The 15,059-nt window shown below is 41.2% G+C and overlaps 1 protein-coding gene across 2 annotated transcripts in view; it reads right to left on the bottom strand.

Moving 5' to 3' along the window:
- Positions 1 to 15,059, bottom strand: part of LOC149300934 (S-adenosyl-L-methionine-dependent tRNA 4-demethylwyosine synthase TYW1) — a 71,113-nt gene that overhangs the window by 48,302 nt on the left and 7,752 nt on the right. The window contains exons 7-8 of one of the 2 annotated variants that reach the window (XM_089484628.1): positions 11,106 to 11,124; positions 10,093 to 10,168 (exon numbers count right to left, since the gene is read on the bottom strand). Coding sequence is in view for 1 of the 2 variants with exons in the window: in XM_089484627.1 (XP_089340753.1) it covers positions 10,093 to 10,132 (40 nt within the window). In the remaining variant the exon portion in view is untranslated. Of the gene's footprint in view, positions 1 to 10,092; positions 10,169 to 11,105; positions 11,125 to 11,995; positions 12,045 to 15,059 lie in introns of both variants that reach the window. The other variant, XM_089484627.1, reaches the window with a different exon arrangement.

Here is a 15,059-nt window from a genome sequence, read left to right on the forward strand (position 1 = left end):
ATGTATGAATAAGGAGATCCTATTTGGAGTTGATTTTTTTTATTGATTATTCATTCATAACACACACACATTGGAAAAGTGTCTGTACAGCAAACAAGCAAATTAGTGGCACAGGGAATACCTAATTAACTGGTAATTTCTAGCCTTCTTTAATTATAACATTGTACCCAACCACTCTAGATCTATTGTTCTACACTGGAGAGCAGCATTCCGTTTACAAAGGACAGGATCCAGGTAATATCAACTTAATGGAGTTTAAAGCCCCTTAAAGGTTATTACAAATCACATTGTGTGTTGTTGCAAGACTACATTTGAAGAACAAAAATCCTAGAACTCTGGCAGGACTGGCCCTCAAGGACTGTTTTCCACATCAGTGATGTAAAACAATAAAAAATATGGGTTTTCCTGCTAGGAATTGCGTTATACAAAGTCGTTGAGGGGGGCTATCTGGCTTTTAGCCCTCCAGTTGGGGAGTAAAGCTTCATTATTTCCACAAGCAAATATCACTTTTTCTTGGGAGGAAAGCCATTTAAATAGTCACACGGCTTTATACCACATCATCTCAATAGTACTTGTCCGAAACTTGCTTGCTAATCTATTGGAGTCTGATATCCCAACCATTTCTACACATTTACCATCATCATTTATTCTGAATGAAGGTTGTTTCCCTCCTACCTTTGTTTACTGCACACCTATTTGGAGAAGCATATAATCTGCTTAATAGCCACAAACCCATCCATTCCCCATCCATCTCTAACCTTGGAGCGCGCCACTCCACCTAATAGATTTCAAGCTCTCAAGAGCCTTCCCTCTCCTCCGCCTGTAGCGGTATGTCTCAACTACTGAGAATGTTCTTGCATTTTGTATGTTGGCAATTTTAAATGTTTTTTTTAATTTTGTATTCTATTTGTAATGGTGCTCTAAAGCGTTACTTTGTAATCAATTAGGGAAGTTTGAAAACATATTTCTGAATTTGCAACTTTTTGTACAATTGCACACAACCCATTTGTATGGTATGGAAGAAGCACTGTGTAAATTGTTGGTGCTATATACATAAAAAATAACCCATATCACTCGAAATACTCCAGCGTGGTTACTGTAACTCAACAACGAAGGTCTTCATTTTGTCATTATTACCTGACCTATACGGACGTGTATGATCCATTGAGTTAGTGAAAGCTAAGATACAAAAGGGACTAGCGAGGGACAGAGGCTTTTGGCTTCGGTTCTACATGATCTACGTCCGCAGGCACTTACAGCTCCACGGAATATGATGATGCAATATAAAACAAAAAACGATAATAGTGGCTTGTGTCATATCATAGTACAACTCTCAGATCTGCATACACACCAACTAGGTTGTGTATTCACTAGTACCATTATCCCTTCTAAGTTTAAAAAAGACATTGATCTAAAGAAAGGTTTTTGATGCATGAAGACATACATAGGCAATTACAATTCCTAAAGAATAGAATCAATGCTGCATTTTCAAGAAACTACACTTTGCAAATCACATGCAACCCACGTTATCAATCTCATTGAAAAGAGTTTAATAGCCATTATTCTTCGACACTGCAATAGCTCCTAGGCATGCAAGTAAATCAAGAAGCCTGGCAAAGGACAAACCGATACATACCAGTGGCCACAACAGAGTAAAACAATATACTACAGCAATAAAACAAAATAAAAGGAGCAAAGAATGGTGCTATCGATAAATTATTTCAGAGCTACCTTAAACAAAAGCACATTGTTACAACAAATGAACCAGCAGGTATTTAAATTGATTATAAATCATGGCTGCTTACTCGGGGCTTAGCACAAGAATGGTGAAAATATCAGTTAATATAAACCTACAGCATCGACGCATTCAAGCAGGGCTCGACACATCCCAGGCGTCAGGTCGCCATGGCGACTGAGAATTTTGTCCTGGCGCCTAGGTGTTTGTCAGCCTGTTACATCCCCCAAAAAATGCCCCCACGTCACCACAGCCATCCCGAGCCTGTGATCACTCCCACAGAGTGATTCTGTAGGCTGAAAACGCCCCACAGGCAGCTTGAGGAAAGGGGGTTGAGTGTTAATTGGGTCCCCACACAAGTGGGGCGAGAGCGAAAGTGCAGCATTAACCCCTTAAATGCCTTCAATTTTAGGGGTTAATTCCCGTTTTGTACGGGGCTCTGCTGCTGGTGGTCTGCCTGAAAGCCCAGGCAGACCAGCAACAGCAAAAACGAGCCCCCCCACAAGCCCTTTGATGACTCCTGTAGGCATGGAAGCCTACACCAGTCATAGAGACTCCTCCCTGCAATGGCTGGTCTATAGACCAGCAATTGCATCCCAGCTGCCCGAGGCAGCTTCAGGGACAGGGGGAGAGGGTTCTTTGGTCTCCACATGAGTGTGAAGACCAGCCCCAACCCTCCCCTGCTGCCTGATCGCTCCCTGAGAGCGACAGTGCATCGTTAACCCCTTCAATGCCGCGATCGCTGCATTTTAGGGGTTAACTCCCGTTTTGTACGGGGCTCTGCTGCTGGTGGTCTGCAGACCAGCAACAGCAAAAAACGAGCCTCCACAAGCCCTCCTCCCACCAGATGCCGGTCTACCGTCTGTGTCCCAGTTTCAGGGACAGGGGAAGAGGGTTCTTCGGTCTCCACATGTGTGTCAAATGTTACAAATGGCAATGTGCCATACACAATTGTGGCATTGAAGGGGTTAACGCTGCACTGTCGCTCTCATGGAGCAATCAGGCAGCCCCAACCCTCCCCTGCTGCCTGATTGCTCCATGAGAGCGACAGTGCAGCGTTAACCCCTTCAATGCCACAATTGTGTATGGCACATTTGTGGCATTGCAGGGGTTAACATTTGTCCCCACAAGCTTGAGGGGACTAAATATCAGTCAATGCTGTGCTCCAATGGAACATCAGCATTGAAAAAAAAAAACAAAAAAAAGCACTGACCTGAAAGTCCAAGGTGCTTCCAGGTCAAATGCTGTGAGTTTAGTAAGTGGGCTGATGATCAGATCACTCCTGACCAACTGTTTTTAAAAAATCCTGGCTCCTAACTTTTTTTAGCTGGCGCCTAGATTCACAACAAATTTGCCAAGCCCTGATTCAAGGGATCGATAAACTTATTGCCAAGTACAGATCACTCACTTGTAATAGTTTCTCTTTAAACCTGGTTGCATGTTAAAAATACCCAGTCCAATCTAAGCTAGTGTGCTTATTTAGAAAAAGTATCGCACTTGGAATAACGATCCAACTTTTGATTCACCAAATTAAAGTAATGAGTTCACACTGGCGGTAACAATTAAACAATGTGTGCGTTCAGATTTAAAGCTTCCAGATCAACTTGTGCAGGAACCAGATAAGAACCCCAGACTAAGAGCGTGAAGCTCATTACAGCACTTAAATGTCAGAATCAGCACGATCTCAATCACAAACCTTACCGAAGAACACAGCAATATCAGCATGATAAACAGAGCTTTTAACATATCCCTTGTATGAACCAACATGGTCACCTGGAAGTCACCCACGGAGTGCGTTCCTATAAGTAGCACTACAGGATGCATAAACTAAATGTTCTATCAGTACACAGGCAAACGAGCATTAGCTGGGTTTCTTTGTTCAAATCCATTTGACAGGCCTACTGCCAACACAAGTTCCCCTTTGTCCATACACGTTTTTAAAAGTCATTAAAAACTGGAAATATACATAAGCAAAACTAGTATATCAATTCCCTGTCCTGACATTATTTGCTCTTCTACACCCACCCCAGCCAGAACTACATGCCACCAAAGAGGATCAGTAGGGGAAAAAAAATTCTATATCCCATTGAGTACATAAGGTGAATTGACATAAAGATCAGTTGATACATAATTGTCACACTGATTTGGGTCAGGTCATTTCGTAGACTGTAGGAACATTTCCTGGGTCTCAAATAAGAAGGAAAAAAAAAAAAAAAACACGCACCAACGTTTGGTAGTTTCATTTGTCAGACAAACTAGGTAATCAAACAGGGAATCTTCAGATGGGAAAAGGTTATTCCTCACATCTCACTCGGATAACAACACAATGAACAGAATTATAAGGGTCAGGTTTTTCAGGACCAGATTGACAGGCTTGATTACAAGCTCTGCCCAATATGAATCCAACACTGACCCTTGTCACATTCAAAATATATATTTCTCAAAGAGCGCCCGTAAAGGTCGGTGTGAATTACTCCACAAATTGCACAGGTACTAGTCAAATATGGGGCTCAAGACAAGACGGGAAGGTGGAAACCAGAACATGAACGCTTGCCTAGAGTTTGATAAAAAGCAATCTGGATGTTCCTCGAGAGTTCTGGAGCAATTCTGATTTGTATCAGAAATCTATAGGGACGTGCCAGGTCAACTGTCCAGCTGAACCGCAACTGGCTCATGCAGGAAGACGAATGACCCAAACCTCGAGAGGAGAGCGAGAGATTTAGAAAGCGATTTGTATGAAACACAGTCTAATAACGAAATGTGAGATAAGGGCAATGGAGGAGTTGGTGAAACAAGCAGATAAGAGTCCTACATGGCGACTTGGCTGATCTGGACCCAATTCACGGCCTCCAGACAGTTTAGAGCTCTGATTAGGGTAGGTTTCTGGATCATGCCTCTTTATGTTCGGATTGAGATGCTTGGACCTGCAAATACCCTTGATATTTAATTTCCTCTGTTTCCCCTTTGCCGCCGCCGCCCCCCCCCCACTATGAAAAATACCTCAAGTTTTGATTTACAAAAAATGAAACAATATATTCTCATTTAATAGCTTGTTTTAATAACATTTTATTCCATGTAATATACTAAAATTGTTACAGGTGATTCTGTTACCAATATTGTATAACACAGGAAATGAATGCTACTTTATAGCAGCCATACTGGAAAGTAAATCCCCTACCACAATGATAAGCAGGTAGTAGCAGATTCACAAAGTGGCGCAAGGGAATTTTATAGATAATGAAGTGTACGACAATTCCCTTCAGAAACCGGTGCAACGGCTTTGGTTTCATGTGATTGATGGTACATTGTTTAAATCTCATAAACAGATGTTTTCAGTTGGGGAGCGGAAGAATAAAAATGACAGTGAAGAGTCAAGAGTAAAATCCAAGCCGAAATCAGAGGGGAAAAATGAACCGAAGATTTGATTACAGTGCAATGATCACACTGGGATAAAGACATCGGTCTGGTAGATTTTTCAGAACATTTAACTTGTGCGGCATTCCCCAAGTGCTTTAACCTCACAAATTTAATTTCAAGAAAATTGGAAACAGAAACGTGTATTCAATAATCTATGTACAAATCTGAACCGCCGTAACCTTCAGTTTTTGGCATTAGCAAAGTTGTTTATTAAAACTAGTTAAAAAGTTCACCTTAAGGATGATGTGGATACAATGGTATTGTCTTATCCCTCTGCTCTCTCTTCTCCTCTCCTCACCCCACCCTCGCCAAAGGCTGCCCCAACCAATAGAGCGGGTGCAATTTACCGTATTTGCCCGAATATAGGCTGCACTTTTTTTTCCCCCCTATAATCGTGGTTTAGCACATGGATGCGCCATTCATGTAGTTCCGGGCACGTGATTAATTTCTTTTTCATTTAGCCCACAGGAGGGTTAGGATGTAGATCCCCGCAGCGCTGCAGGAGACCTGGATCTTCCTCTCCGGCAGCCCGGGGCTTCTATGGTGGGGCACCGGCATGACATCACCTTCCAGCGCTCCACCATAGACGCCCCGGAGGAAGGTCCGGCAGCAGAGGTTGTCTAAGTGCATTGCGCAGACGTCCAAGGAGTCTGGGGGTGCATATCTAGGGAGGAGAATGGCATTTCTAGGGGGCATAAAGCATATAGAGTGGTGTATCTATAAGGTGCATTATTAATTAAGGAGGGACCTTAAAATGGCTATTGGTCTTCCAAATTTCTGTTTGCTGACTAACTTCATAAAATATACCAAAAATGTTAAAATACATGTATTCCTGTGTATTAGGTAAAATACTGTTTTACCATTACACTGTACCATTAGGGTGCGACCTATAATCGCCAGATACCCCAATGGGGAGGAACAATGATGCAGTTTATAACAGTATAAACATAAGGCGTGTTTTAATCCATATACATTGCTAATTTTAGACAGACCCACCGTCCCAATCAGATTAGTTTTGTGGACCCTGCAAACTATGGTTTAATGCATTAGGTTACCTAAAGATGCTAGCTATAATGCACCATCTGTAGCCATGTAATGGTAAGGATCACAGAAGAATTCATAATGAGGAGCCAGATGGAAAACTACAACGATTAACATGACAGACAAGAATCATAATAACGAGAACTACCTTATGCAGTTACATTGAATGATGGCATTTATAATATTCTAGAATGCCCCCAGGTAAAGATGCAATACATAAAAAGGAAACATTCTACATGAGGTGCCCGTTTCATCCATCTGTCTGGAAATATCACACAAAAGGTTTTTAAACAAAAAACAAAAAAAGGAAAAAAATAGAGAAGATCGAGTCTGGTTGTGAGATGCATTTTCTGATAGAAGCAATGAACTCATGTTGCGCCAATGTAATCCACCCCATAGCAAGGAGTCTGCAGGACACAGTTAATCTTCCTCTACCTCGCTTTCTAAATCAAAGTTAAGAGTCACCGGAGCGTTAGGAGAGGAGCAGATACTTCATCCTAACTAGCATATCCACGGTGCTGCCTGTCTCATAAGGGAAGCTTCTCTTCCCTCAGACTTTATTATATTGTCGTTTTAAAAAAGGCAACGCGGCATCCTTTTGACGGCAGATTAAAGGTGACACCGCTTTAAAAAAGTGCACTCACTGCATGTTTACCTGTGAATTATTGAGGTATGGTAAATAATGCTTTAACCCCTTCGCGACCTTTGCCGGTTCAGGACCGTCATAACAAGAAGGTCACTAAATTACCTTTGACGGTCCTGAACCGTCAAAAAATTAAATAAGCTTAGAAAGTGATCAAGGATCACTTTCTTCGCTTAAACGGCCTTGCTGCAATGCCTCGATGTCGAGGCATTCAGCAAGGCCGAGATCGGCATCGGGGGCCATGTCTGGCCCCTCCCCGGGGCGTCAACAGCCGCCATACATTGTATGGCGGCGGACGCCCGTTTTAAAAGCGTTTAGGAGGCGATCAACGATCGCCTCCTAAACTTAAATGGTGTCGCTGGAATGCCTCGATCAGGAGGCATCCAGCGACACCAAACACTTACCTCTGGGTGGGCTGTGACCGCTCCGGAGAGCGGTCACAGCCGCCGCTGCCGGTGATCTTCGCCATCAAGCAAGATGGCAGCGGCCCTGGAAATAAAACAATAAAGACGAAAAAGTTCGCTAGAGGGTCTCCAGACCCTCTAGAGAACTGGCTCCACTTGCTGGTTGAATACAGGTACTGCATTCAACCATGCAAGTCAATGGAGCCCAGCTTTCTAATCACTATGTGATTAGTAAAATATTCAAAAAAAATAAAAATAAATAAAAAATGGAAAAAAAAATAAAAAAAAATGTGCTAACATTTAAAAATAATTATGCAGTGATGTCACTAGATGAACCATCCAGTACCAGCAAAATGTGTAAAAAAAAAATATAAAAAAAGTATTAAAAAAATAAAATAAAATTAAAAAATAAAGTTTATTATTTTGAGCAAGTGCTAAAATTTCTCAAAAATCTCAACAAAGAGTTAAAATAAAAGCACTTCAAATACCCAAGGGGTGTCTAATATATAAAAAAAATGGCTGATGGGGTAAATTGGAGTGGCCTAGCTCAGTACAGACTGACCAAAATGGAGAAAAAAAGCGCACTTCCCAAATGTGGCATTTTAAATCTGAAACAACCCGCCAAACCCATGCATGTCGGGTATCACTGCACTCAGGAGATGTTCCTGAACACACATTGGCGTGTTGTTTGACAGTGGCATATACCAGGACCTGTATATCTATAACTAAAGTACAATTTGTGTGAAAAAAAAATAAAAAAAATTACTATTACAAAGTTTGACAAAGTGTAGTTCTATAATTGGTGCATGGAAAGGGTTAAAATAACAGCATTTGGAATACCCTGGGGTGTCTAGTTTTCAAAAATATATGGTTTGAATGGGTTAAATTGAGTTAACCGGCTTCAAAGATATTCCAAAGAGGAGAGGGAGGCACAATGACCAAATGACCACCTGAATAACGCATGCCCCAAAAGTAGCCTTTTACCAGCCAAACAATCTGACAAACCCATGCATGTGGGGTATCGCTGTACTCAGGAGATGTTGCTGAACACACATTGGGGTGTTGTTTGACAGTGACATATACCAGCACCTGTATATCTATAACTAAAGTACAATTTGTGTGAAAAAAAAATAAAAAAAATTACTATTACAAAGTGTAGTTCTATAATTGGTGCATGGAAAGGGTTAAAATAACAGCATTTGGAATACCCTGGGGTGTCTAGTTTTCTAAAATATATGGTTTGAATGGGTTAAATTGAGTTAACCGGCTTCAAAGATATTCCAAAGAGGAGAGGGAGGCACAATGACCAAATGACCACCTGAATTACGCATGCCCCAAAAGTAGCCTTTTACCAGCCAAACAATCTGACAAACCCATGCATGTGGGGTATCGCTGTACTCAGGAGATGTTGCTGAACACACATTGGGGTGTTTGACAGTGACATATACCAGCACCTGTATATCTATAACTAAAGTACAATTTGTGTGGAAAAAAAAATAAAAAAAATTACTATTACAAAGTTTGACAAAGTGTAGTTGTATAATTGGTGCATGGAAAGGGTTAAAATAACAGCATTTGGAATACCCTGGGGTGTCTAGTTTTCAAAAATATATGGTTTGAATGGGTTAAATTGAGTTAACCGGCTTCAAAGATATTCCAAAGAGGAGATGGAGGCAGACTGACCAGATTTGTTAAAAAAGATTTGGAAATCATAAAACGCTGCTTGTACTTATTGCCCTATAACTTACAAAAAACAGCAAAAAAACATAAAAACATTGGGTATTTCTAAACTCAGGACAAGTAGTAGAATCTATTTAGCTAGTTTTTTTACTTGCTTTTTTAGGTGAGTAAAAGATTTTTCAAATAAAAGTCATAAAATGTGTTTTTTTTCAATTTTTCACCATGTTTTTTTAATTTTTTTTATAGTAAATAAGATGATACGATCAAAATAATGGTATCTGAAGAAAGCCCATCTTGTCCTGAAAAAAACAATATATAACTTATGTGGGTACACTAAATGGGTGAGGAGAAAATTACAGCTGAACACAAGCACCACAAAAGTGTCAAAACAGCCTCGGTCCCACAGGGTACAAAACGAAAAATGAGCCCGGTCCTTAAGGGGTTAAAGGATACAGTGATATTTAGGTGTACGTATACTATTACTACATATCTTGTACTTTTTAAAAATGTATTTATTATAAGCTTACAAGCTCTGGTGACACGTGTACTGGGATTCTGGGTTATCATTCTGATTTGTGATGCATATTATTAGAGAAAGATTTTTTTCCAGGAATAAATAATCCATCATTTGCTTCACTGAGCTTACTCCTACGTTAAATATACACTTAGAAAAATAAAGCAGTAAATAGATTTTCTTTGGGGCTGCCTCTTGTCCCATTTGCAAAATATGTATAGTATATTGGTGGGAAACACTACTCACTAACTTACCTGGGAGTTACCTGCCACGCTATTAACAATTTATAATAAACATGTACAAAATGTTACTGTAAATGATCCACAATTAGTTCTTTGCCTTCAGAAGTGCCCCAGTTTTGGGTTTGTAAGTACAATCCACTATAGATATTTTTAATATAGAAATGTGATTTTATCCTTCAATAAATTAAAACATACGTTTACTATTAATGAATATCACATACATATTACGGCCAGCTGAAACCTGGGCAGCCAGTAACAACCTTTGCAATATGCATTACCTTAAAAGATCTGTCACCACAGGGCGCGGAAGCCTCTGCTCTCCCAAGTAAACATAGCATTACACCATTCGGTTTAATATTCCCCAGGATACACATGTCACGGCCACTTCACGCATGCAGTCCTTGTGCGTAACATACCTTGTTTAGTGAGGGCCTCCTGGAGAGCAGGAGTAATCATTTCTCTCGGCTCCTCGCTCTCCTTGGTTTCACTGTTCTGCAGAGACTTGCCTGGGTTTCCAGCCACATCAATAAAGTGCTGTTCTCTCTGTTTGGGATAAAAAAAAAATAATAATAATATTTATATTATATATATATATTATTAAGAAGGTTCATCAGTCTTTATCACCCCTTATAAGAAAATAGTGAAGAAAAAGAAAACTTCCACTCAAAAAGTAAAATTACCGTATTTGCTCGATTATAAGACGAGGTTTTTTCAGAGCAAATGCTCTGAAAAATACCCCTCGTCTTCTAATCAGACCTCAAATAGAGGTCTGATTATGAGACTAAGATCCAGATCCCCCGCACCGCTGCAGGGGACCTGGATCCTCCTGTCTCTCCCCCCCCCCCCCATTTAACACCCCCACACACACACTTACCGGTGCTTCCTGCTGTATTGCCGGAGCAGCGGGTTGATGTCTACGCGATCCGCGTAGACAACGTCCGCTGCAGCCGGAATGAGGTGTGGCTAGCAGCGAGGAACTCTGATCTCTGACAGCCGGGGAAGGTATCTGCGACGGACGCAGACAAACCCCCGCTGCCAACTCCACCTCCTTCCGACGTCAACCCGCTGCCCCGGCAATACAGCAGGAAATTGGAAGCACCGGTAAGTGTGTGTGTATGTGTGTGTGTGTGTTAAATGGGGGCATAGGGCATTTCTGGAATGCCTTATACCCCTATATGACACTCTGGCCCTTAGGGGGTTAAAATGCATATTATGGGGCAGAGTGGCATATAGGGAGGTATAAGGCATTTCAGGAGGCAGAGTGGCGTTAAGGGGGCATTTAATAGAGCACTCTGCCTCCAGAAATGCCTTATACCCATATATGCCACTCTGGCATTTAGGGGGATAAAAGGCATATTATGGGGCAGAGTGGCATATAGGGGTATAAGGCATTTCTGGAGGCAGAGTGCTCTATACAATGCCTTTTAACTCTCTTAATGCCACTCTGCCTCCTGGAATGCCTTATACCTCCCTATATGCCACTCTGCCCCATAATATGCATTTTAACCCCCTAAATGCCAGAACGGGATATAGGGGTATAAGGCATTTCTGGAGGCAGAGTGGCACATAGGGGGTCAAAAGGCATGCCATGGGGCACAGTGGCATATAGAGGGTTAAAAGGCATATCATGAGCCACAGTGCCATATTGGTGTGGCAAGCCTGGGGGCAGATGTGCGTAACTCAATCATAGCTTTTATTTAAAAAAATAGTTTAGATGAATTAACATTTACTGGTAAAACTTTTTTCCTTTAGGGTCGTCTTATATTCAGGCTTTTTTTCCTAAATTAATATTCAGATTTTGGGGGGTCGTCTTATAATCGAGCAAATACGGTATATATCACATTTTGTAGCATTTTGTATGTTAAGCTCCAAATACAAGGACGGTGCCGTTTTGTTAAAACATGTTCTGTCCTTTTTTTTTTTTTAATACACTCCCAGGCAAAAACTATTGGTATATATAAAACAAATCCTTTGATGTACTGCTCTCCTGCTGTCAAAACTTTTTGTGGCTAATGTTAACCCCACAAAATCACCAATTCATAATTTCAATGGCTAGATTGTAATCCTCCGGTTTATTGCTCCATATGCCACCAATCAAATTATCAAAGTCCAGTTTAGCCAATAAAGAAATTTTCCACAGAAATAATTTGATCCTCAGACCCATGTGCATCCACCCCTTTCGAAATGATAGTTATTTAAGTGTTCCCAGCAGGTCTGTTTCACATCCCAATGAGCGAGTAAGGAGACAAAACCTCTTCATATACAGACACACTGGGCACATGAGGCCTGTGCGAGGCTCGTTCGTGAAAAAGGTTTCACTTACCATAGGCCTCTCTCTCTCTCTTGTCCGCTCCCTGCTGCCACCCACCTCTTTACGGCCCTGGTACATATTTGTTATGGACTTGCTTGAATCTAAATAGGTTACACCGTATGGCAACAATGGAGTCATTTACAAAAAGCGATTCTGGTGCAAAGCTGTACCAACACTCGATTGTACAGCCTGTTGCCACCGTCTTCATATTGGTTTTTGGATGTCCTTTTTCTGGTTAGTACATTTATTTTGATTACAGTAGATCAGTTAATTTAGTCATCTGCTTTCTTAACTGGCCAAATTCTGTGATCCTTCAGGTAACAAGCTGTACTTGTAATGTGAGGGCTGCCAAGACAACTGGTTTGGGCCCCCCCCCCCTCCCAAAATAACTCTCCCTCCACACCAAGATTTTTTTCTCATCTTTGGGGGCACAGACAAGGTGTTTGGGGACACAGACGGCTCGGACATGCCGTTCGTGCCCAAAGACGCCATTGTTGCAGGAGACTAGCTACACATCTACCAGTGAGGGCATCGCCAGTGAGGGATCACATTTTATTTACGACATTCAGAGACACAGTATGGAGCAGATGACATTACACACACAGGCGTATCTCACATACATCACACTTACACAGTGATTCACATATGCACACACCGCCGCATACACATAAATACATTTTATATTAAAGAAATTATTAGGAAGCCTTGGGAATAAAGCAGATTTCCGATTTAATATATTTATAATATACAAACAGTCATTACCAGAAATGAGCAGTCTCAGACAATTAACCCCCTCCATTACCAGACATTACAAACACAGTCACATAAACAAACAGTCACATCCACACGGACATACTATACACACACAGCGGGTTTCTTTGTCTTACCGAGCGGGCCCCAGGACAGCCAGGCCCCTCACAACTGTAATGCTTTTACCCCCTGTGGCGTCTTTGCGTAGTGTAGTGGTTATTTCTGAGCCACTAAGCGGAGATAAATTAGACAGAAAAAGCTACCTGGTGCTTATCTTGCACGTCAGACTGGCCACTCATTAGCACTAACAGGTTAACTACGAGAAACCTTGGGGCCCAGAACATGCTTAACACCTGGGACCCCATGCCACTGTCATCCCAATGTCCCACCCATCAGCCCACAATCACTCCACACCTTGAGAACAGGGGTAAGCTTAGCGTGAGTGGCATCAGTATTTCTTCAAGGGCCCCCCAATAACTAATACGCACTAATTTTAACACCCACTCACACCTTCTCTCCTACTCCACCATATGCTGACACACAAACTCACACGAGGATGGAGAAATCAGGACACGTGTGTGGCATAATCCCTATCCTCATCAGAAGATCATAAGAGGTGTGAGGAAATGTAGTACACGTATCTATACACAATTCAATAGGTTTGGAAGACAATGTGATGGGAATGTGTCTTTCTACGGCTCTCTAGAACTTACGCAGCTTTTCTTTTCTTATCTTTCTTCTTGCTTTACTTGTTTTTTTGGGGGCCGTAACAAACACAGTGTTTACCCATCACACCTGCTGGATCTTGGACCATTGTCCATTAAGAAAAGACTGCGCCGCTACTGCTCTAACGAGAGAATAAAAAGATCTGTTGCCCAGTTTGTAGCTCACCTGAAACATCTGACGGCATTTTTGTGTCCAGCCATCCTATACTCTGACGTTCTGATGCCGACGCCGACCAAAGCTTGATATCTTTTAACTAATAAATCAAATTTTATTGCTTTAATATGAATATATTTAGCTGCGTAATATGTTATCATTCAAGCACTACCTTGCTATATTGGGTAAAAAGAGTCTCTGTGTCAGTTGCCAGGTGAGCGCCTGAAGTCTCTGCTTGTCCAGTGCTACCCATTGTGATCAGTAGCACTTTGCACAGACGATATAATCTCTCCCCCTCATCCCGTTTCAAATTTACCATTACTGGCTAAGCATGGACCGCTAAAAGCACCGATACATTGAACCTCTTTTGCTGATGGCTCAAACAACACTTTATGTAGCAGAAGTTATACACTCAGCAAGGGGCCTATAAACACAGCCTTCTTCACAGTCAACTGCCTTCACATTCACACTGTCAACGAGTTCAGGGCTGATGAATGGAATTTAAAACAAAAATGTAATTGGATTCAAACTTGGGGGCATAAAATTAAGAAAGCATCATCCATTAAGCACACTAATTGGTTTTTAGTTACATTTAATGAAAAATAATGTAAATAAAAATAGCTTCCCCCCACCAACACTATATAAGTAGATGGTTTGACTCGGCACAACCTGTTAACTGGCTGCAAGCGTCCACCAGAATTAAAGGAACAATTTAATGAAACATTCACCTTTCCATACCACGCACACGGAAAACACGTGAACACCTTAAATCAGGATTACCAGATACATACGGCATCGGACCAATGCACTGCTAAAGACTTTTACCATTAATCAAAGCCTACTACACTAAAACATGGAGTCCCTCGGCACGTCTGCAGCTCTGCGATAACCCCGGTCTGCTAGTTCAGCACTTTCTAAAGGCAAGTAAAAAAACTTTTGTTGTTAACACACAGACTTGAATAACAATCACATTTGGTATAAAAAAAAAAAAAAAAAAAAAAAAAAAAAAAAAAAAAAAAAAAGGCTCGATTGTTTATTCAAGTCTGCGCTTGATAATGATTTATACGCTGCAGGCAAGGGAGATCAGTAAAGATGAAAGACTGAGGTGCAAAAATCTTCTCCTTTCACATCCCCGTCAGAAATTTATAGGATAAGTAAACCGTTGAATTTAGAAAGCGGAATGCTTACTTGTAAACTCACATAAACTAGCCATGTTCCAAAGCAAACCTGTCTTCTATTAAATTATTTTATCTTTTATCAGTTTACAAAGAGCTGGTCACTTGAAACTGGACAGCTATAAAGTCCACTGTAAGTCACCCCAGCAGTGTTTACACTACAGTTCAAAAGTTTGGGGTCATTTTTAGCTGCGTGGACACAATTGCCAGAAGGGTTTTCTAAAATTCTAGAATCCGTGGCATCAGCCCTACTAGAACTAGGGCTATG

The sequence above is a fragment of the Sceloporus occidentalis genome, unplaced genomic scaffold (genome assembly GCF_023333645.1).
Source record: "Sceloporus occidentalis isolate IW3139 unplaced genomic scaffold, rSceOcc1.0.p SCAF_22, whole genome shotgun sequence".
Classification (NCBI taxonomy): Eukaryota; Metazoa; Chordata; class Lepidosauria; order Squamata; family Phrynosomatidae; genus Sceloporus; species Sceloporus occidentalis.